Source organism: Mya arenaria, chromosome 15 (genome assembly GCF_026914265.1).
Source record: "Mya arenaria isolate MELC-2E11 chromosome 15, ASM2691426v1".
NCBI lineage: Eukaryota > Metazoa > Mollusca > Bivalvia > Myida > Myidae > Mya > Mya arenaria.
Window position 1 is genome coordinate 32,759,388 of NC_069136.1, and position 23,535 is coordinate 32,782,922.

General features: G+C 42.2%; 1 protein-coding gene across 4 annotated transcripts in view; it reads right to left on the minus strand.

The window, feature by feature from the left end:
* The window catches only part of LOC128220055 (protein timeless-like), a 194,449-nt gene that overhangs the window by 25,777 nt on the left and 145,137 nt on the right, over positions 1–23,535 (minus strand). For all 4 annotated transcript variants that reach the window (XM_052928308.1, XM_052928307.1, XM_052928310.1 and 1 more), the window contains 3 exons: positions 23,307–23,502; positions 22,306–22,504; positions 6,503–6,618 (listed from right to left, as the gene is read on the minus strand). In XM_052928308.1, coding sequence (XP_052784268.1) covers positions 6,503–6,618; positions 22,306–22,504; positions 23,307–23,502 — 511 coding nt within the window. The remainder of the gene's footprint in view (positions 1–6,502; positions 6,619–22,305; positions 22,505–23,306; positions 23,503–23,535) is intronic.

Sequence of the window (23,535 nt, forward strand, 5' to 3'; positions counted from 1 at the left end):
TGTTTATATTCCTGAGGCAGTTGCTGGTGCACAGTCTGACAGCCTATACCTGTTTGTATTCCTGAGGCAGTTGTTGGTGCACAGTTTGACAGCCTTTACCTGTTTTTATTCCTGGGGCAGTTGCTGGTGCACAGTCTGACAGCCTATGTCTGTTTTTATTCCTGAGGCAGTTGCTGGTGCACAGTCTGACAGCCTATGTCTGTTTTTATTTCTGAGGCAGTTGTTGGTGCACAGTTTGACAGCCTATACCTGTTTGTATTCCTGAGGCAGTTGTTGGTGCACAGTCAGACAGCCTATACCTGTTTGTATTCCTGAGGCAGTTGTTGGTGCACAGTTTGACAGCCTATACCTGTTTGTATTCCTGAGGCAGTTGTTGGTGCACAGTCAGACAGCCTATACCTGTTTGTATTCCTGAGGCAGTTGTTGGTGCACAGTTTGACAGTCCATACCTGTTTGTATTCCTGAGGCAGTTGTTGGTGCACAGATTGACAGTCCATACCTGTCTGTATTCCTGAGACAGTTGTTGGTGCACAGTTTGACAGTCCATACCTGTTTGTATTTCTGAGGCAGTTGTTGGTGCACAGTCAGACAGCCTATACCTATTTGTATTCCTGAGGCAGTTGTTGGTGCACAGTCTGACAGCCTATGTCTGTAATTATTCCTGAGGCAGTTGTTGGTGCACAGTCTGACAGCCTATACCTATTTGTATTCCTGAGGTAGTTGTTGGTGCACAGTCTGACAGCCCATACCTGTTTGTATTCCTGAGGCAGTTGTTGGTGCACAGTTTGACAGCCTATGTCTGTTTTTATTCCTGAGGCAGATGCTTGTGCACAGTTTGACAGCCTATACCTGTTTGTATTCCTGAGGCACTTGCTGGTGCACAGTTTGACAGCCTGTACCTATTTGTATTCCTGAGGCAGTTGTTAATGCACAGTTTGACAGTCCATGACTGTCTGTATTCTGGAGGCAGTTGTTGGTGCATAGGTTGACAGTCCATACCTGTTCGTATTCCTGAGGCAGTTGTTGGTGCACAGTTTGACAGTCCATACCTGTTTGTATTCCTGAGGCAGTTGTTGGTGCACAGTCTGACAGCCTATGTCTGTTTTTATTACTGAGGCAGTTGTTGATGCACAGTTTGACAGTCCATACCTGTCTGTATTCCTGAGGCAGTTGTTGGTGCACAGTATGACAGCCTATACCTGTTTGTATTCCTGAGGCAGTTGTTGGTGCAGTCAGACAGCCTATACCTGTTTGTATTTCTGAGGCAGTTGTTGGTGCACAGTCAGACAGCCTATACCTGTCTGTATTCCTGAGGCAGTTGTTGGTGCACAATTTGACAGTCCATACCTGTCTGTATTCCTGAGACAGTTGTTGGTGCACAGTTTGACAGTCAATACCTGTTTGTATTCCTGAGGCAGTTGTTGGTGCACAGTTTGACAGTCCATACCTGTCTGTATTCCTGGGGCAGTTGTTTGTGCACAGTCTGACAGTCCATACCTGTCTGTATTCCTGAGGCAGTTGCTGGTGCACAGTTTGCCAGTCCATACCTCTCCGAATTCCTGAGGCAGTTGTTGGTGCACAGTCTGATAGCCTATGTCTGTTTGTATTCCTGAGGCAGTTGTTGGTGCACAGTCTGACAGTCAATACCTGTTTGTATTCCTGAGGCAGTTGTTGGTGCACAGTCTGATCTGACAGCCTTTGTCTGTTTTTATTCCTGAGGCAGTTGTTGGCGCACAGTCTTGACAGTCCATACCTGTTTGTATTCCTGAGGCAGTTGTTAGTGCACAGTCTGACAGCCTATGTCTGTTTATATTCCTGAGGCAGTTGTTGGTGCACTGTATGACAGCCTATACCTGTTTGTATTCCTGAGGCAGTTGTTGGTGCACAGTTTGACAGCCTATACCTGTTTTTATTCCTGAGGCAGTTGCTGGTGCACAGCCTGACAGCCTATACCTGTTTGTATTCCTGAGGCAGTTGATGGTGCACAGTCTGACAGCCTATACCTGTTTGTATTCCTGAGGCAGTTGTTGGTGCACAGTTTGACAGTCCATACCTGTCTGTATTCCTGAGACAGTTGTTGGTGCACAGTTTGACAGTCCATACCTGTTTGTATTTCTGAGGCAGTTGTTAATGCACAGTCTGACAGCCTATCCCTGTTTGTATTCCTGAGGCAGTTGTTGGTGCACAGTTTGACAGCCTATACCTGTTTGTATTCCTGAGGCAGTTGTTGGTGCACAGTCAGATAGCCTATACCTGTTTGTATTCCTGAGGCAGTTGTTGGTGCACAGTCAGACAGCCTATACCTGTTTGTATTCCTGAGGCAGTTGTTGGTGCACAGTTTGACAGTCCATACCTGTTTGTATTCTTGAGGCAGTTGTTGGTGCACAGTCTGACAGCCTTTCCCTGTTTGTATTCCTGAGGCAGTTGTTGGTGCACAGTTTGACAGCCTATTCCTGTTTTTATTCCTGAGACAGTTGTGGGTGCACAGTCTGACGGCCTATGTCTGTTTTTATTCGTGAGACAGTTGTTGGTGCACAGTCTGACAGCCTATACCTGTTTGTAGTCCTGAGGCAGTTGTTGGTGCACAGTCAGACAGCCTATACCTGTTTGTATTCCTGAGGCAGTTGTTGGTACACAGTTTGACAGTCCATACCTGTCTGTATTCCTGAGACAGTTGTTGGTGCACAGTTTGACAGTCCATACCTGTTTGTATTCCTGAGGCAGTTGTTGGTGCACAGTCTGACAGCCTATCCCTGTTTGTATTCCTGAGGCAGTTGTTGGTGCACAGTTTGACAGCCTATTCCTGTTTTTATTCCTGAGACAGTTGCGGGTGCACAGTCTGACGGACTATGTCTGTTTTTATTCCTGAGGCAGTTGTTGGTGCACAGTTTGACAGCCTATACCTGTTTGTAGTCCTGAGGCAGTTGTTGGTGCACAGTCAGACAGCCTATACCTGTTTGTATTCCTGAGGCAGTTGTTGGTGCACAGTTTGACAGCCTATACCTGTTTGTATTCCTGAGGCAGTTGTTGGTGCACAGTCAGACAGCCGATACCTGTTTGTATTCCTGAGGCAGTTGTTGGTGCACAGTTTGACAGTCCATACCTGTTGGTACTCCTGAGACAGTTGTTGGTGCACAGTTTGACAGTCCATACCTGTTTGTATTCATGAGGCAGTTGTTGGTGCACAGTCTGACAGCCTATCCCTGTTTGTATTCCTGAGGCAGTTGTTGGTGCACAGTTTGACAGTCCATACCTGTTTGTATTCCTGAGGCAGTTGTTGGTGCACAGTCTGACAGCCTGTCTGTTTTTATTCCTCAGGCAGTTGCTGGTGCACAGTCTGAAGGCCTATGTCTGTTTTTATTCCTGAGGCAGTTGTTGGTGCACAATGTGACAGCCTTTACCTGTTTGTATTCCTGAGGCAGTTGTTGGTGCACAGTCAGACAGCCTATACCTGTTTGTATTCCTAAGGCAGTTGTTGGTGCACAGTTTGACAGTCCATACCTGTTTGTATTCCTGAGGCAGTTGTTGGTGCACAGTTTGACAGCCTATGTCTGTTTTTATTCCTGAGGCAGATGCTTGTGCACAGTTTGACAGCCTATACCTGTTTGTATTCCTGAGGCACTTGCTGGTGCACAGTTTGACAGCCTATACCTTTTTGTATTCCTAAGGCAGTTGTTAATGCACAGTTTGACAGTCCATACCTGTCTGTATTCCTGAGGCAGTTGTTGGTGCACAGTTTGACAGTCCATACCTGTTTGTATTCCTGAGGCAGTTGTTGGTGCAGTCAGACAGCCTATACCTGTTTGAATTCCTGAGGCAGTTGTTGGTGCACAGTCAGACAGCCTATACCAGTCTGTATTCCTGAGGCAGTTGTTGGTGCACAGTTTGACAGTCCATACCTGTCTGTATTCCTGAGACAGTTGTTGGTGCACAGTTTGACAGTCAATACCTGTTTGTATTCCTGAGGCAGTTATTGGTGCACAGTCTGACAGCCTATCCCTGTTTGTATTCCTGAGGCAATTGTTGGTGCACAGTTTGACAGTCCATACCTGTCTGTATTCCTGAGGCAGTTGTTTGTGCACAGTCTGACAGTCCATACCTGTCTGTATTCCTGAGGCAGTTGCTGGTGCACAGTTTGCCAGTCCATACCTCTCTGAATTCCTGAGGCAGTTGTTGGTGCACAGTCTGATAGCCTATGTCTGTTTGTATTCCTGAGGCAGTTGTTGGTGCACAGTCTGACAGTCAATACCTGTCTGTATTCCTGAGGCAGTTGTTGATGCACAGTCTGACCAAACAGCCTTTGTCTGTTTTTATTCCTGAGGCAGTTGTTGGTGCACAGTCTTGACAGTCAATACATGTTTGTATTCCTGAGGCAGTTGTTGGTGCACAGTCTGACAGCCTATGTCTGTTTATATTCCTGAGGCAGTTGTTGGTGCACTGTATGACAGCCTATACATGTTTGTATTCCTGAGGCAGTTGTTGGTGCACAGTTTGACAGCCTATACCTGTTTTTATTCCTGAGGCAGTTGCTGGTGCACTGTCTGACAGCCTATACCTGTTTGTATTCCTGAGGCAGTTGTTGGTGCACAGTCTGACAGCCTATACCTGTTTGTATTCCTGAGGCAGTTGTTGGTGCACAGTTTGACAGTCCATACCTGTCTGTATTCCTGAGACAGTTGTTGGTGCACAGTCTGACAGTCCATACCTGTTTGTATTCCCGAGGAAGTTGTTAATGCACAGTCTGACAGCCTATCCCTGTTTGTATTCCTGAGGCAGTTGTTGGTGCACAGTCTGACAGCCTATACCTGTTTTTATTCCTGAGGCAGTTGCTGCTGCACAGTCTGACAGCCTATGTCTGTTTTTATTCCTGAGGCAGTTGCTGGTGCACAGTCTGACAGCCTATGTCTGTTTTTATTCCTGAGGCAGTTGTTGGTGCACAATTTTACAGCCTATACCTGTTTGTATTCCTGAGGCAGTTGTTGGTGCACAGTCAGACAGCCTATACCTGTTTGTATTCCTGAGGCAGTTGATGGTGCACAGTCTGACAGCCTATGTCTGTTTTTATTCCTGAGACAGTTGTTGGTGCACAGTTTGACAGTCCATAACTGTCTGTATTCCTGAGACAGTTGTTGGTGCACAGTTTGACAGTCCATACCTGTTTGTATTCCTGAGGAAGTTGTTAATGCACAGTCTAACAGCCTATCCCTGTTTGAATTCCTGAGGCAGTTGTTGGTGCACAGTTTGACAGCCTATACCTGTTTTTATTCCTGAGGCAGTTGCTGGTGCACAGTTTGACAGCCTATGTCTGTTTTTACTCCTGAGGCAAAAGCTGGTGCACAGTTTGACGGCCTATGTCTGTTTTTATTCCTGAGGCAGTTGTTGGTGCACAGTTTGACAGCCTATACATGTTTGTATTCCTGAGGCAGTTGTTGGTTCACAGTCAGACAGCCTATACCTGTTTGTATTCCTGAGGCAGTTGTTGGTGCATAGGTTGGCAGCCTATACCTGTTTGTATTCCTGAGGCAGTTGTTGGTGCACAGTTTGACAGCCTATACCTGTTTGAATTCCTGAGGCAGTTGTTGGTGCACAGTCAGACAGCCTATACCTGTTTGTATTCTTGAGGCAGTTGTTGGTGCACAGTTTGACAGCCTATACCTGTTTGTATTCCTGAGGCAGTTGTTGGTGCAGTCAGACAGCCTATACCTGTTTGTATTCCTAAGGCAGTTGTTGGTGCACAATCAGACAGCCTATACCTGTTTGTATTCCTGAGGCAGTTGTTGGTGCACAGTTTGACAGCATATACCTGTTTTTATTCCTGAGGCAGTTGTTGGTGCACAGTTTGACAGCCTATACCTGTTTGTATTCCTGAGGCAGTTGTTGGTGCACAGTCTGACAGCCTATACCTGTTTTATTCCTGAGGCACTTTCTGGTGTACAGTTTGACAGCATATACCTGTTTGTATTCCTGAGGCAGTTGTTGGTACACAGTCAGACAGCCTATACCTGTTTGTATTCCTGAGGCAGTTGTTGGTTCACACTTTGACAGCCCATACCTGTTTGTATTCCTGAGCCACTTGCTGATGCACAGTTTGACAGCCTATACCTGTTTGTATTCCTGAGGAAATTGTTGTTGCACAGTTTGACAGTCTATACCTGTTTGTATTCCTGAGGCAGTTGCTGGTGCACAGTTTGACAGCCTATACCTGTTTGTATTCCTTAGGCAGGTGCTCGTGCACAGTTTGACAGCCTATACCTGTTTGTATTCCTGAGGCAGTTGTTGGTGCACAGTTTGACAGCCTATACCTGTTCGTATTTCTAAGGCAGTTACTGGTGCACAGTCTGACAGCCTATACCTGTTTGTATTCCTGAGGCAGTTGCTGGTGCACAGTCTGACAGCCTATACCTGTTTGTATTCCTGAGGCAGTTGTTGGTGCACCATCTGACAGCCTATACCTGTTTGTATTCCTGAGGCAGTTGCTGGTGCACAGTCTGACAGCCTATACCTGTTTGTATTCCTGAGGAAATTGTTGGTGCACAGTTTAACAGCACACGCAAGGGGCTCTGTCTTCGACAGGGTGAGGAACTTTTGTACAATAAACTCCATCAGGTCGCTCATCTCCTGAAAAAAAGACGGCCACATCTCATTAAAAATGATGAATATTCAAGTGTTTAATTGCAAGTATAACAGTGCATATTTATCTCAATAGACCTAAATCAATTGACACAAAATATTTCTTCCTTTAATTCAATTCCCATTGTGAAGTAAATTATTTCACAGAAAGGATATTTTCCAGACACAAAAAGACCATCTTCACTAATAAATGCAACAAACAAGCACATTCAAGCTGGTACATTTAGTAAACAGGCACATCCTAACTGGTACATTTAGTATACAGGCACATCCTAACAGGTACATGATGTAGTATACAAGCACATCCTATCTGGTAGATGTAGTACACAGGCACATCCTTACTAGTAGAGGTAGTATACAGGCACATCCTAACTGCCACATTCAGTATACAGGCACACTCTTACTGGTACATTTAGTATACAGGCACACCCTTACTGGTACATGTAGTATACAGGCACATCCTAACTGGCACATTCAGTATACAGGCACATCCTTACTGGTACATGGAGTATACAGGCACACTCTAACTGGTAAATATAGTATTCAGGCACATCCTAACTGGAACATTTAGTATACAGCCACATCCTAACTGGTACATGTAGTATACAGGCACATCCTAACTGGTATATGCAGTATTCAGGCACATCCTAACTGGAACATGAAGTATTCAGGCACTTCCTAACAAGTACATGTAGTATTCAGGCACACCCTTACTGGTACATGTAGTATACAGGCACACCCTTACTGGTTCATTTAGTATACAGGAACATCCTTACTGGTACATGTAGTATACAGGCACATCCTAACTGGTACATGTAGTATACAGGCACATCCTAACTGGTACATTTAGTATACAGGCACACCCTTTCTGGTACATTTAGTATACAGGCACACCCTTACTGGCACATTCAGTATACAGGCACATCCTTACTGGTACATGGAGTATACAGGCACACTCTACCTGGTAAATATAGTATTCAGGCACATCCTAACTGGAACATTTAGTATACAGCCACATCCTAACTGGTACATGTAGTATACAGGCACATCCTAAATGGTATATGCAGAATACAGGCACACCCTAACTGGTACATGTAGTATACAGGCACATCCTAACTGGTAGATGTAGTACAAAGACACATCTTTACTGGTACATGTAGTATACAGGCACATCCTCACTGGTAGATGTAGTAAACAGGCACACCCTTACTGGAACATAAACAGGCACATCCTTACTGGTACATGTAGTATTCAGGCACATCCTAACTGGTATATGTAGTAAACAGGCACACCCTTACTGGAACATAAACAGGCACATCCTAACTGGTACATGTAGTATTCAGGCACTTCCTAACAAGTACATGTAGTATTCAGGCACACCCTTACTGGTACATTTAGTATACAGGCACACCCTTACTGGTACATTTAGTCTACAGGCACACCCTTACTGGTACACGTAGTATACAGGCAAACCCTTACTGGTACATTTAGTATACAGGCAAACCCTTCCTGGTACATTTAGTATACAGGCACACCTTACTGGTACATTTAGTATACAGGCACACTCTTACTGGTACATTTAGTATACAGGCAAACCCTTACTGGTACACGTAATATACAGGCAAACCCTTATTGGTACATTTTGTATACAGGCACACCCTTACTGGTACATTTAGTATACAGGCAAACCCTTACTGGTACACGCAGTATACAGGCAAACCCTTACTGGTACATTTAGTATACAGGCACACCCTTACTGGTACACGTAGTATACAGGCAAACCCTTTCTGGTACATTTAGTATACAGGCAAACCCTTACTGGTACATTTAGTATACAGGCACACCCTTACTGGTAAATTTTGTAGACAGGCACACACTTACTGGTACATTTAGTATACAGGCAAACCCTTACTGGTACATTTAGTATACACCCTTACTGGTACATGTAGTATACAGGCACACCCTTACTGGTACATGTAGTACACAGGCACACTCTTACTGGTACATTTAGTATACAGGCAGACTCTTAGTGGTACATTTAGTATACAGGCACACCCTTACTGGTACATTTAGTATACAGGCACACCCTTACTGATACAATTAGTATACAGGCACACATTTACTGGTACATTTAGTATACAGGCACACCCTTTCTGGTACATTTAGTATACAGGCACACCCTTACTGGTACATTTAGTATACAGGCACATCCTAACTGCCACATTCAGTATACAGGCACACCCTTACTGGTACATTTAGTATACAGGCACACCCTTACTGGTACATTTAGTATACAGGCACACCCTTACTGGTACAAGTAGTATACAGGCAAACCCTTACTGGTACATTTAGTATACAGGCACACCCTTACTGGTACATTTAGAATACAGGCAAACCCTTACTGGTACATTTAGTATACAGGCACACCCTTACTGGTACACATAGTATACAGGCACACCCTTACTGGTATATTTAGTATACAGGCACACCCTTACTGGTACATTTAGTATACAGGCACACCCTTACTGGTACAATTAGAATACAGGTACACCCTTACTGGTACATTTAGAATACAAGCACACCCTAACTGGTTCACGTAGTATACAGGCACACCCTTACTGGTACATGTAGTATACAGGCACACCATTACTGGTACATTTTGTATACAGGAACACCCTTACTGGTACATGTAGTATACAGGCACACCCTTACTGGTACATTTAGTATACAGGCACACCCTTACTGGTACATTTTGTATACAGGCACACCCTTACTGGTACATTTAGTATACAGGCACACCCTTACTGGTACATTTTGTAGATAGGCACACCCTTACTGGTAGATGTAGTATTCAGGCAAACCCTAACTGGTACATTTAGTATACAGGCACACCCTTACTGGTACATTTAGTATACAGGCACACCCTTACTGGTAGATGTAGTATTCAGGCACACCCTTACTGGTACATTTAGTATACAGGCACACCCTTACTGGTACATTTAGTATACAGGCACACCCTTACTGGTAGATCTAGTATTCAGACACACCCTTACTGGTACATTTTGAATACAGGCACACCCTTACCGGTACAGGTAGTATACAGGCACACCCTTACTGGTAAATTTAGTATACAGGCACACCCTTACTGGTACATTTAGTATACAGGCACACTCTTACTGGTACATTTAGTATACAGGCACACCCTTACTGGTAGATCTAGTATTCAGACACAACCTTACTGGTACATTTTGAATACAGGCACACCCTTACCGGTACAGGTAGTATACAGGCACACCCTTACTGGTAAATTTAGTATACAGGCACACCCTTACTGGTACATTTAGTATACAGGCACACCCTTACTGGTACATTTAGTATACAGGCACACCCTTACTGGTACATTTAGTATACAGGCACACCCTTACTGGTACATTTAGTATACAGGCACACCCTTACTGGTACATTTAGTATACAGGCACACCCTTACTGGTACATTTAGTATACAGGCACACCCTTACTGGTACATTTAGTATTCAGGCAAACCCTAACTGGTACATGTAGCATACAGGCACACCCTTACTGGTACACGTAGTATACAGGCAAACCCTTACTGGTACATTTAGTATACAGGCACACCTTTACTGGTACATTTTGTAGACAGGCACACCCTTACTTGTACATGTAGTATACAGGCACACCCTTACTGGTACATTTAGTATACAGGCACACCCTTACTGGTACATTTAGTATACAGGCACACCCTTACTGGTACATTTAGTATACAAGCACACCCTTACTGGTACATTTAGTATACAGGCACACCCTTATTGGTACATTTAGTATATAGGCACACCCTTACTGGTATTTTTAGTATACAGGCACACCCTTACTGGTACATTTAGTATACAGGCACACCCTTACTGGTACATTTAGTATACAGGCACACCCTTACTGGTACATTTAGTATACAGGCACACCCTTACTGGTACATTTAGTATATAGGCACACCCTTACTGGTATTTTTAGTATACAGGCACACCCTTACTGGTACATTTTGTAGACAGGCACACCCTTACTGGTACACGTAGTATACAGGCACACCCTTACTGGTACATTTAGTATACAGGCACACCCTTACTGGTACATTTTGTAGACAGGCACACCCTTACTGGTACATTTAGTATACAGGCACACCCTTACTGGTACATTTTGTAGACAGGCACACCCTTACTGGTACATTTAGTATACAGGCACACCCTTACTGGTACATTTAGTATACAGGCACACCCTTACTGGTATATTTAGTATACAGGCACACCCTTACTGGTACATTTTGTAGACAGGCACAGCCTTACTGGTACATTTTGTAGACAGGCAAACCCTTACTGGTACACAAAGTATACAGGCAAACCCTTACTGGTACACAAAGTATACAGGCAAACCCTTACTGGTACATTTAGTATACAGGCACACCCTTACTGGTACATTTAGTATACAGGCACACCCTTACTGGTACATTTAGAATACAAGCACACCCTAACTGGTTCACGTAGTATACAGGCACACCCTTACTGGTACATGTAGTATACAGGCACACCATTACTGGTACATTTTGTATACAGGCACACCCTTACTGGTACATGTAGTATACAGGCACACCCTTACTGGTACATTTAGTATACAGGCACACCCTTACTGGTACATTTAGTATACAGGCACACCCTTACTGGTACATTTAGTATACAGGCACACCCTTACTGGTACATTTTGTAGATAGGCACACCCTTACTGGTAGATGTAGTATTCAGGCAAACCCTAACTGGTACATTTAGTATACAGGCACACCCTTTCTGGTACATTTAGTATACAGGCACACCCTTACTGGTAGATGTAGTATACAGGCACACCCTTACTGGTACATTTAGTATACAGGCACACCCTTACTGGTACATTTAGTATACAGGCACACCCTTACTGGTAGATCTAGTATTCAGACACACCCTTACTGGTACATTTAGTATACAGGCACACTCTTACTGGTACAGGTAGTATACAGGCACACCCTTACTGGTAAATTTAGTATTCAGACACAACCTTACTGGTACATTTTGAATACAGGCACACTCTTACTGGTACATTTAGTATACAGGCACACCCTTACTGGTAGATCTAGTATTCAGACACAACCTTACTGGTACATTTTGAATACAGGCACACCCTTACCGGTACAGGTAGTATACAGGCACACCCTTACTGGTAAATTTAGTATACAGGCACACCCTTACTGGTACATTTAGTATACAGGCACACCCTTACTGGTACATTTAGTATACAGGCACACCCTTACTGGTACATTTAGTATACAGGCACACCCTTACTGGTACATTTAGTATACAGGCACACCCTTACTGGTACATTTAGTATACAGGCACACCCTTACTGGTACATTTAGTATACAGGCACACCCTTACTGGTACATTTAGTATTCAGGCACATCTTTACTGGTACATGTAGCATACAGGCACACCCTTACTGGTACACGTAGTATACAGGCAAACCCTTACTGGTACATTTAGTATACAGGCACACCTTTACTGGTACATTTTGTAGACAGGCACACCCTTACTTGTACATGTAGTATACAGGCACACCCTTACTGGTACATTTAGTATACAGGCACACCCTTACTGGTACATTTAGTATACAGGCACACCCTTACTGGTACATTTAGTATACAGGCACACCCTTACTGGTACATTTAGTATACAGGCACACCCTTATTGGTACATTTAGTATATAGGCACACCCTTACTGGTATTTTTAGTATACAGGCACACCCTAACTGGTACATTTAGTATACAGGCACACCCTAACTGGTACATTTAGTATACAAGCACACCCTTACTGGTACATTTAGTATACAGGCACACCCTTATTGGTACATTTAGTATATAGGCACACCCTTACTGGTATTTTTAGTATACAGGCACACCCTTACTGGTACATTTTGTAGACAGGCACACCCTTACTGGTACACGTAGTATACAGGCACACCCTTACTGGTACATTTAGTATACAGGCACACCCTTACTGGTACATTTTGTAGACAGGCACACCCTTACTGGTACATTTAGTATACAGGCACACCCTTACTGGTAAATTTTGTAGACAGGCACACCCTTACTGGTACATTTAGTATACAGGCAAACCCTTACTGGTACATTTAGTATACAGGCACACCCTTACTGGTATATTTAGTATACAGGCACACCCTTACTGGTACATTTTGTAGACAGGCACAGCCTTACTGGTACATTTTGTAGACAGGCAAACCCTTACTGGTACACAAAGTATACAGGCAAACCCTTACTGGTACACAAAGTATACAGGCAAACCCTTACTGGTACACAAAGTATACAGGCAAACCCTTACTGGTACATTTAGTATACAGGCACACCCTTACTGGTACATGTAGTATACAGGCACACTCTTACTGGTACATGTAGTATACAGGCACACTCTTACTGGTACACGTAGTATACAGGCACACCCTTACTGGTACATTTAGTATACAGGCACACCCTTACTGGTACACGTAGTATTCAGGCACACCCTTACTGGTACACGTAGTATTCAGGCACACCCTTACTGGTACACGTAGTATACAGGCACACCATTACTGGTACACGTAGTATTCAAGCACAACCTTACTGGTACACGTAGTATTCAGGCACACCCTTACTGGTACACGTAGTATTCAGGCACACCCTTACTGGTACACGTAGTATTCAGGCACACCCTTACTGGTACATGTAGCATACAGGCACACCCTTACTGGTACACGTAGTATTCAGGCACACCCTTACTGGTACACGTAGTATTCAGGCACACCCTTACTGGTACACGTAGTATTCAGGCACACCCTTACTGGTACACGTAGTATTCAGGCACACCCTTACTGGTACACGTAGTATACAGGCACACCCTTACTGGTACACGTAGTATACAGGCACACCCTTACTGGTACACGTAGTATACAGGCACACCCTTACTGGTACACGTAGTATACAGGCACACCCTTACTGGTACACGTAGTATACAGGCACACCCTTACTGGTACACGTAGTATACAGGCACACCCTTACTGGTACACGTAGTATACAGGCACACCCTTACTGGTACATTTAGTATACAGGCACACCCTTACTGGTACATGTAGTATACAGGCACACCCTTACTGGTACACGTAGTATACAGGCACACCCTTACTGGTACACGTAGTATACAGGCACACCCTTACTGGTACACGTAGTATACAGGCACACCCATACTGGTACATTTATTATACAGGCACACCCTTACTGGTACATGTAGTATTCAGGCACACCCTTACTGGTACATGTAGTATTCAGGCACACCCTTACTGGTACATTTAGTATACAGGCACACTCTTACTGGTACATTTAGTATTCAGGCACACTCTTACTGGTACATGTAGTATTCAGGCACACTCTTACTGGTACATGTAGTATTCAGGCACACCCTTACTGGTACATTTAGTATACAGGCACACTCTTACTGGTACATTTAGTATTCAGGCACACTCTTACTGGTACATTTAGTATTCAGGCACACTCTTACTGGTACATGTAGCATACAGGCACACCCTTACTGGTACATTTAGTATACAGGCACACCCTTACTGGTACATTTAGTATTCAGGCACACCCTTACTGGTACATTTAGTATACAGGCACACCCTTACTGGTACATTTAGTATACAGGCACACCCTTACTGGTACATTTAGTATACAGGCACACCCTTACTGGTACATTTAGTATACAGGCACACTCTTACTGGTACATTTAGTATACAGGCACACTCTTACTGGTACATTTAGTATACAGGCACACTCTTACTGGTACATTTAGTATTCAGGCACACTCTTACTGGTACATTTAGTATTCAGACACACTCTTACTGGTACATGTAGCATACAGCCACACTCTTACTGGTACACGTGGTATTCAGGCACACTCTTACGGTACATTTAGTATACAGGCACACCCTTACTGGTACATGTAGTATTCAGGCACACCCTTACTGGTACATGTAGCATACAGGCACACCCTTACTGGTACACGTAGTATACAGGCAAACCCTTACTGGTACATTTAGTATACAGGCACACCTTTACTGGTACATTTTGTAGACAGGCACACCCTTACTTGTACATGTAGTATACAGGCACACCCTTACTGGTACACGTAGTATACAGGCAAACCCTAACTGGTACATTTAGTATACAGGCACACCCTTACTGGTACATTTAGTATACAGGCACACCCTAACTGGTACATTTAGTATACAAGCACACCCTTACTGGTACATTTAGTATACAGGCACACCCTTATTGGTACATTTAGTATATAGGCACACCCTTACTGGTACATTTAGTATACAGGCACACCCTTACTGGTACATTTTGTAGACAGGCACACCCTTACTGGTACACGTAGTATACAGGCACACCCTTACTGGTACATTTAGTATACAGGCACACCCTTACTGGTACATTTTGTAGACAGGCACACCCTTACTGGTACATTTAGTATACAGGCACACCCTTACTGGTACATTTTGTAGACAGGCACACCCTTACTGGTACATTTAGTATACAGGCAAACCCTTACTGGTACATTTAGTATACAGGCACACCCTTACTGGTATATTTAGTATACAGGCACACCCTTACTGGTACATTTTGTAGACAGGCACAGCCTTACTGGTACATTTTGTAGACAGGCAAACCCTTACTGGTACATGTAGTATACAGGCACACTCTAACTGGTACACGTAGTATACAGGCACACCCTTACTGGTACATGTAGTATACAGGCACACCCTTACTGGTACATTTAGTATACAGGCACACCCTTACTGGTACACGTAGTATTCAGGCACACCCTTACTGGTACACGTAGTATACAGGCACACCCTTACTGGTACACGTAGTATACAGGCACACCCTTACTGGTACACGTAGTATACAGGCACACCCTTACTGGTACACGTAGTATACAGGCACACCCTTACTGGTACATTTAGTATACAGGCACACCCTTACTGGTACACGTAGTATACAGGCACACCCTTACTGGTACACGTAGTATACAGGCACACCCTTACTGGTACACGTAGTATACAGGCACACCCTTACTGGTACATTTAGTATACAGGCACACCCTTACTGGTACATGTAGTATTCAGGCACACCCTTACTGGTACATGTAGTATTCAGGCACACCCTTACTGGTACATGTAGTATTCAGGCACACCCTTACTGGTACATTTAGTATACAGGCACACTCTTACTGGTACATTTAGTATTCAGGCACACTCTTACTGGTACATGTAGTATTCAGGCACACTCTTACTGGTACATGTAGTATTCAGGCACACCCTTACTGGTACATTTAGTATACAGGCACACTCTTACTGGTACATTTAGTATTCAGGCACACTCTTACTGGTACATTTAGTATTCAGGCACACTCTTACTGGTACATGTAGCATACAGGCACACCCTTACTGGTACATTTAGTATTCAGGCACACTCTTACTGGTACATTTAGTATTCAGGCACACCCTTACTGGTACATTTAGTATACAGGCACACCCTTACTGGTACATTTAGTATACAGGCACACCCTTACTGGTACATTTAGTATACAGGCACACCCTTACTGGTACATTTAGTATACAGGCACACTCTTACTGGTACATTTAGTATACAGGCACACTCTTACTGGTACATTTAGTATACAGGCACACTCTTACTGGTACATTTAGTATTCAGGCACACTCTTACTGGTACATTTAGTATTCAGACACACTCTTACTGGTACATGCAGCATACAGCCACACTCTTACTGGTACACGTAGTATTCAGGCACACTCTTACGGTACATTTAGTATACAGGCACACCCTTACTGGTACATGTAGTATTCAGGCACACCCTTACTGGTACACGTAGTATACAGGCACACCCTTACTGGTACACATAGTATACAGGCACACCCTTACTGGTACACATAGTATACAGGCACACCCTTACTGGTACATTTAGTATACAGGCACACCCTTACTGGTACATTTAGTATACAGGCACACTCTTACTGGTACATTTAGTATACAGGCACACCCTTACTGGTACACGTAGTATACAGGCACATCCTTACTGGTACACGTAGTATACAGGCACACCCTTACTGGTACACATAGTATACAGGCACACCCTTACTGGTACACATAGTATACAGGCACACCCTTACTGGTACATTTAGTATACAGGCACACTCTTACTGGTACACGTAGTATACAGGCACACCCTTACTGGTACATTTAGTATACAGGCACACCCTTACTGGTACACGTAGTATACAGGCAAACCCTTACTGGTACATGTAGTATACAGGCACACCCTTACTGGTACATTTAGTATACAGGCACACCCTTACTGGTACATTTAGTATACAGGCACACCCTTACTGGTACACGTAGTATACAGGCACACCCTTACTGGTACACGTAGTATACAGGCACACCCTTACTGGTACACGTAGTATACAGGCACACTCTTACTGGTACACGTAGTATACAGGCACACCCTTACCGGTACATTTAGTATACAGGCACACTCTTACTGGTACACGTAGTATACAGGCACACTCTAACTGGTATATTTAGTATACAGGCACACCCTTACCGGTACATTTAGTATACAGGCAAACCCTTACTGGTACACAAAGTATACAAGCACATCCTTACTGGTAGATAAACAGGCCCATCCTAACTTGTCAATTAAGTATACAGGTATATCCAAGATGGTGTATCATGTAGAATACAGACACATCCTAACTTGTACATGTAATAAGCAGGCACATACGTGCTGGTATGTGTGCTACAAGCAGTATTGGACATAATTAGGCTGCCTGGTTAGCGCAGTGGTTAGTGCACTCACTTCTTATCAAGGCTGCTATTGGGACTGAGCGCGCATGAATTTGGTAGTGGTCACCAAGCCGGAGAAGTGGGTTTCTCCGGGTACTCCTGTTTCCCCAACACAACAATGTGACACCCTCGCACAACGTCGTACCAATGAGAGTGACATATTATAAGTCATCATAACTTTCTGCACAATTGTTGTAAAATACATAATAATTAAACTAAGAAATACTAATTGAAACCATTCTCCAATAAAGTCCAGACATGCCATTGTTATCAATCGAGAAACACCACCCTTAATGGAACTGTTCTCTAGTAAGGTCCAGACATGACATTATCTTTAAATCAATAATTCCATCCTTAGTGGAACCATTTTCCAGTAAGGTCAAGATATGACATAATCAATCAAGATAGATCATCCTTAGTGGAACCATTCTCCAATAAGGTCCAGACATGACATTATCTATCAATCAAGATACACCATCCTTAATGGAACTGTTCTCTTGTAAGGTCCAGATATGACATTATCTATCAATCAAGATATATAATCATTAATGGAACTGTTCTCTTGTAAGGTCAAGACATGACATTATCTATCAATCAAGATAGACCATCCTTAGTGGAACTGTTCTCTAGTAAGGTCCAGACATGACATTATCTATCAATCAAGATATATCATCCTTAATGGAACTGTTCTCTAGTATGGTCCAGACATGACATTATCTATCAATCAAGATATACCATCCTTAGTGGAACTGTTCTCTAGTAAGGTCCAGACATGACATTATCTATCAATCAAGATACACCATCCTTAGTGGAACTGTTCTCTAGTAAGGTCCAGATATGACATTATCTATCAATCAAGATAGACCATCCTTAGTGGAACTGTTCTCTAGTATGGTCCAGACATGACATTATCTATCAATCAAGATAGAATATCCTTAGTGGAACTGTTCTCTAGTAAGGTCCAGACATGACATTATCTATCAATCAAGATATACCATCCTTAGTGGAACTGTTCTCTAGTATGGTCCAGACATGACATTATCTATCAATCAAGATACACCATCCTTAGTGGAACTGTTCTCTAGTAAGGTCCAGATATGACATTATCTATCAATCAAGATAGACCATCCTTAATGGAAGTGTTCTCTAGTAAGGTCCAGATATGACATTATCTATCAATCAAGATACACCATCCTTAATGGAACTGTTCTCTTGTAAGGTCCAGACATGACATTATCTATCAATCAAGATATATCATCCTTAATGGAACTGTTCTCTTGTAAGGTCCAGACATGACATTATCTATCAATCAAGATATATCATCCTTAATGGAACTGTTCTCTTGTAAGGTCCAGACATGACATTATCTATCAATCAAGATATATCATCCTTAATGGAACTGTTCTCTTGTAAGGTCCAGACATGACATTATCTATCAATCAAGATACACCATCCTTAATGGAAGTGTTCTCTAGTAAGGTCCAGATATGACATTATCTATCAATCAAGATATATCATCCTTAATGGAACTGTTCTCTTGTAAGGTCCAGACATGACATTATCTATCAATCAAGATATATCATCCTTAATGGAACTGTTCTCTTGTAAGGTCCAGACATGACATTATCTATCAATCAAGATACACCATCCTTAGTGGAACTGTTCTCTAGTAAGGTCCAGACATGACATTATCTATCAATCAAGATACACCATCCTTTGTGGAACCATTCTCCAGTAAGGTCCAGACATGACATTATCTACCAATTAAGATACACCATCCTTAATGGAACTGTTCTCTAGTAAGGTCCAGACATGACATTATCTATCAATCAAGATACACCATCCTTAGTGGAACTGTTCTCTAGTACGGTCCAGACATGACATTATTTATCAATCAAGATAGAATATCCTTAGAGGAACTGTTCTTTAGTAAGGTCCAGACATGAAATTCTAGCACATCGGATAGGCATTTCAGGTGAATTCAGCCGTGCTGGAAAACTCCATTTGGCATCCCCCCATGCCAGATGAGTCACGCGCTGTGACGTAATACTTTTCATTTCTTTTATTTTACATTTAATGTAACCATAATTATGAGATTTCAATAGATGAGTTCTATAACTATTAACTTTACAAAAACACACCTACAAAACAAAACAAAATAACCCTTAAAAGACATGATACTGAAGGAACTTCTTGACGTATGCAGTGAATAAATATTAATGCGCGTCATGACGTCAGCTAACATCATCGCACATGCTTTTTGGTGAAATTTACAAAACTGCGTTTTTCTATGAATTTTTCACAAAAAAGTGTAATTCAAGGTATGCTAGAAAAAATACCTATCATGTGTGTCCGTTCCGGATCGAAAAATCCAACCCTCGGGCACGCTGCGTAGCCGGTAACTCGGCAAGCCTCGTTACCTGGCAACGCAGGTGCCCTCTGGTCGGATTTTTCGATCCGGAACGAAAACACATGACAGATATTATAATTATCTTTTAATCAATAGTTCCATCCTTAGTGGAACCATTCTCTAGTAAGGTCCAGACATGACATTATCTATCAATTAAAATAGACCATCCTTAGAGGAACTGTTCTCTAAATTGTAAGGTTCAGACTTGACATTATCTATCAATCAAGATACACCATCCTTATAGACACCAACAAACACCAGAAATTTCAAACATAACTGTTGACTTCAATTTTAATCAATTGATAAATAGTGACTCACTGACATAGTACAGGACGTGGTGGCAATTCTAATTGATATACAGTGGAAACTCACTAAACCGGATCTCCACAAAACCGGAATCCTCGGGATACTGGTCTTTTTTCAGAGTCCCGGTTTTCCCCTTCTATTTTCAAAGTAAAAAAATCCCTACAAAACCGGAACCCCGGAAATCTGGATACCGGACAAAACATCGAGAAAATTTGTTAGTTGTCAACGTAATTTTACCTCACAAAACCGGACGTTTATTTGTTCAAACATGTCAAAATAATTTTGTGTATTAGGAATTAGCCAATCGCGGGTCACTTTGTTTTGACAGCCGGTGCGTCGTTAAATATTACACCTGTGATGTTGTGTTAACTCGATAATTGATAATGATGATTGCGCTGTGGATTGACTGTCGCGCGATAATCAAACGATAATCAAACTTGTGAAAAGAAAATTGATTGAAACATTAATTTGTTTGTTGCAGAAAATAAAGAACTAGAAACGGTTATTTAGTGATCATTTTGGAGGGTTGTTTTATCTAAAGACTTCTATGATTGAATCAAATAAGAGCGGTGCATTAACTAAACTATCAAACATACTAAACAAGCATTAAATTACGTGAGTTGTTTTAATTCAATACTTGGCAGAAAGATGATTATAAAAGCGCAGAAATGTTAAATTATGCTTATCACTTTTGCAAGTGCTTTAATCATGTCTCAACCGCCGTCTAAACGTCGGAGAATTGAACTGTCCCAAGAGGACAAAGGCCTTTAAAGGTTAACTCAGTTAATATTTTGAGTAAACTTACTCCGTACATCAAATCCTCACTAAACCGGAATCCTCACTAAACCGGAAATTTTGCCCAGTCCGGACTTTGTCCGGTTTAGTGAGTTTCCACTGTAGTTACAACTCACACGTACTCAAAGAGTTAGACCCACTTTCTGTTTCCCTCCGCGGATTTTCGCTATCGCGGTCAACACAATAAATTTATCGACTGTCCGCGTTCCTCTGAGTTTGAATTTAAGGTCCTGGGAGGGTGATCAGTCGACCGATGAATTACATATGCGGCGTTCCTCAGAGGGATAAATTCGGCAAAAACTCTGCGGACACTTGATAAGAATCTACGCTCAAGTAAAAAAAATTATTAAAAATTTCAACGATTATGACAGCTCCAGTAAATTCCTGTTTTGCATGAAGTAAGCTTACCACAAGAATGCAGTCGTATTTCACTTTTTGCACATGCATATTATAAAAGTGTTTTTTACTAATGACTGAATACATAGGTAAACACATTTCACCCGAAAAAGGCTATGTAACTTATTACACATTTTCGTAAAATCAGGAAGTCAAACACGCGTTCAAAGTTCACAGCACATGGTTGAAGGCCTTTTTGCCTCACTTTCTGTGGAAAATTCCCTAAAACGTCATAGCTATTTTTAACCACCAATGATAAATAGTATATTCTACATTGTATTGATCACGTGCGTGACGTCAGAGGACATGGTTCAAAATCTTGTAAAATGTCAGCTGTTTTATGATGTTATACAATTAGTGGCAATACATCAATAATATAATGGTTACTATTAACAATATTCCATTGGCGTTTACGGACACAATTACAAATTAAACGCTGGTATAATCTTGTAAATTTAACAATGTACATAAGCATAAAAACAAATAACTTCTGAACAAGAATGATTTCTTGCTTCCGCCACGGGGTCATAAAATCGGACGATTTTCAAAGCTATCAATCATATTAAACTTGTCGGTAAACCAGCCACTCGGAGGAACTCAGTGGGATTTTAGCGAGGGCAACAGTTTAACCCTCGGAGGAAGTCCGCGATCGTCGACTTTATCCCTCCCAGTGAGCGAGAAAAGTGGGACATTGAGTGTACTGTACATGAAACCCATGCTGAAAATTAATGCATACACTATTATTAGAGGACTTACATAGGTTAGGGGATGGTTTCCTTCAAGGATGGTGATAAATGTCTGAAGAATCTCGGGATGCATGAGCACTTCACAGTTCTTACAATCTCCAGCCATGTGATACATCATGGTGAAAGCGCAGTTGTTAACATGATGGTCATTATCTCCGTAGGTCTGTAAAAGCTGCCCATACTTCAACATGAGCGATGGCACTGCAAATCTAGAAATACATACAATGTCATGGCACTATTTTAATAATTGACAGTTTGTCTCAAATCTAGTTTGAGACAAATCTATTTGTCTACCTGCTCATAAAATATGACACATTAAATTAATGGATAAATACCGTACCATATTGCGTACACCCAAAGGTTCATTCCTATTTGTAGTGTATTCAAACATTTTGGCCATGATTGCAAGGTTCTCAGACAACAATTATTGATTATTATTTTTCTGATCCTATGATATTTTCTAACCAGCATGGACGCAATTGTGGGAGTAAAATGGAACCATAATTATGGTAATAGACTGACCGATTTAAATACAAACCAATGCAACACGCCTTTGATCTCTGCATCGCTCCTGCTCTGACGTCACAAATTGTTGTTTGATCTGCAGCCTACACATATTCCACTTTCCCAGTTTAATATATTATTATAAAGGCAGAAAAATGTGTCTCCTGTGATCAACCACATGTTTGGACCGATAACAAGCATAAGCCAGTAAAAACATATCGAGTTTTCATGGTAGCAAACAAAGTAGATGGTGGCCTTAATCCAATGGTTGTGATCTTGTCACTTTTATTGGGTTGTCATCAACAGACAATAAATTGGTCAGTTGAATTCTGTATGTTGAATACTGTACTTTTTCTGACTTGATTTATTCTAAATTTCTTATAGCCTTGCCCATAAGACGGGCCCCCTACTTTCAGGATGAAATCAGGACCCAATTTCCCCATCTTATAAGCGGGGAAATATGTTATATGACTTTAATTTTTGAAGACCATTATAGACACTACTCACTGTTTGATATGGTTTAACATGGTGATCTCCTTGTCCTTACAGTAACCCTGAGCGAGCCAGTCTTCAAACATCAACAAAAAGTAGTGGTTGGTAACTATTACATCACGAAGATACAGGTTACTATGACAACCAGGCTGGTAACTGCGCACCAGCCAAAGGAATGTCTGCCGTAGGCTGGACATATTGGCCAGTGAAACTGAAAATTATTGGTATACATAAATTCTTCATA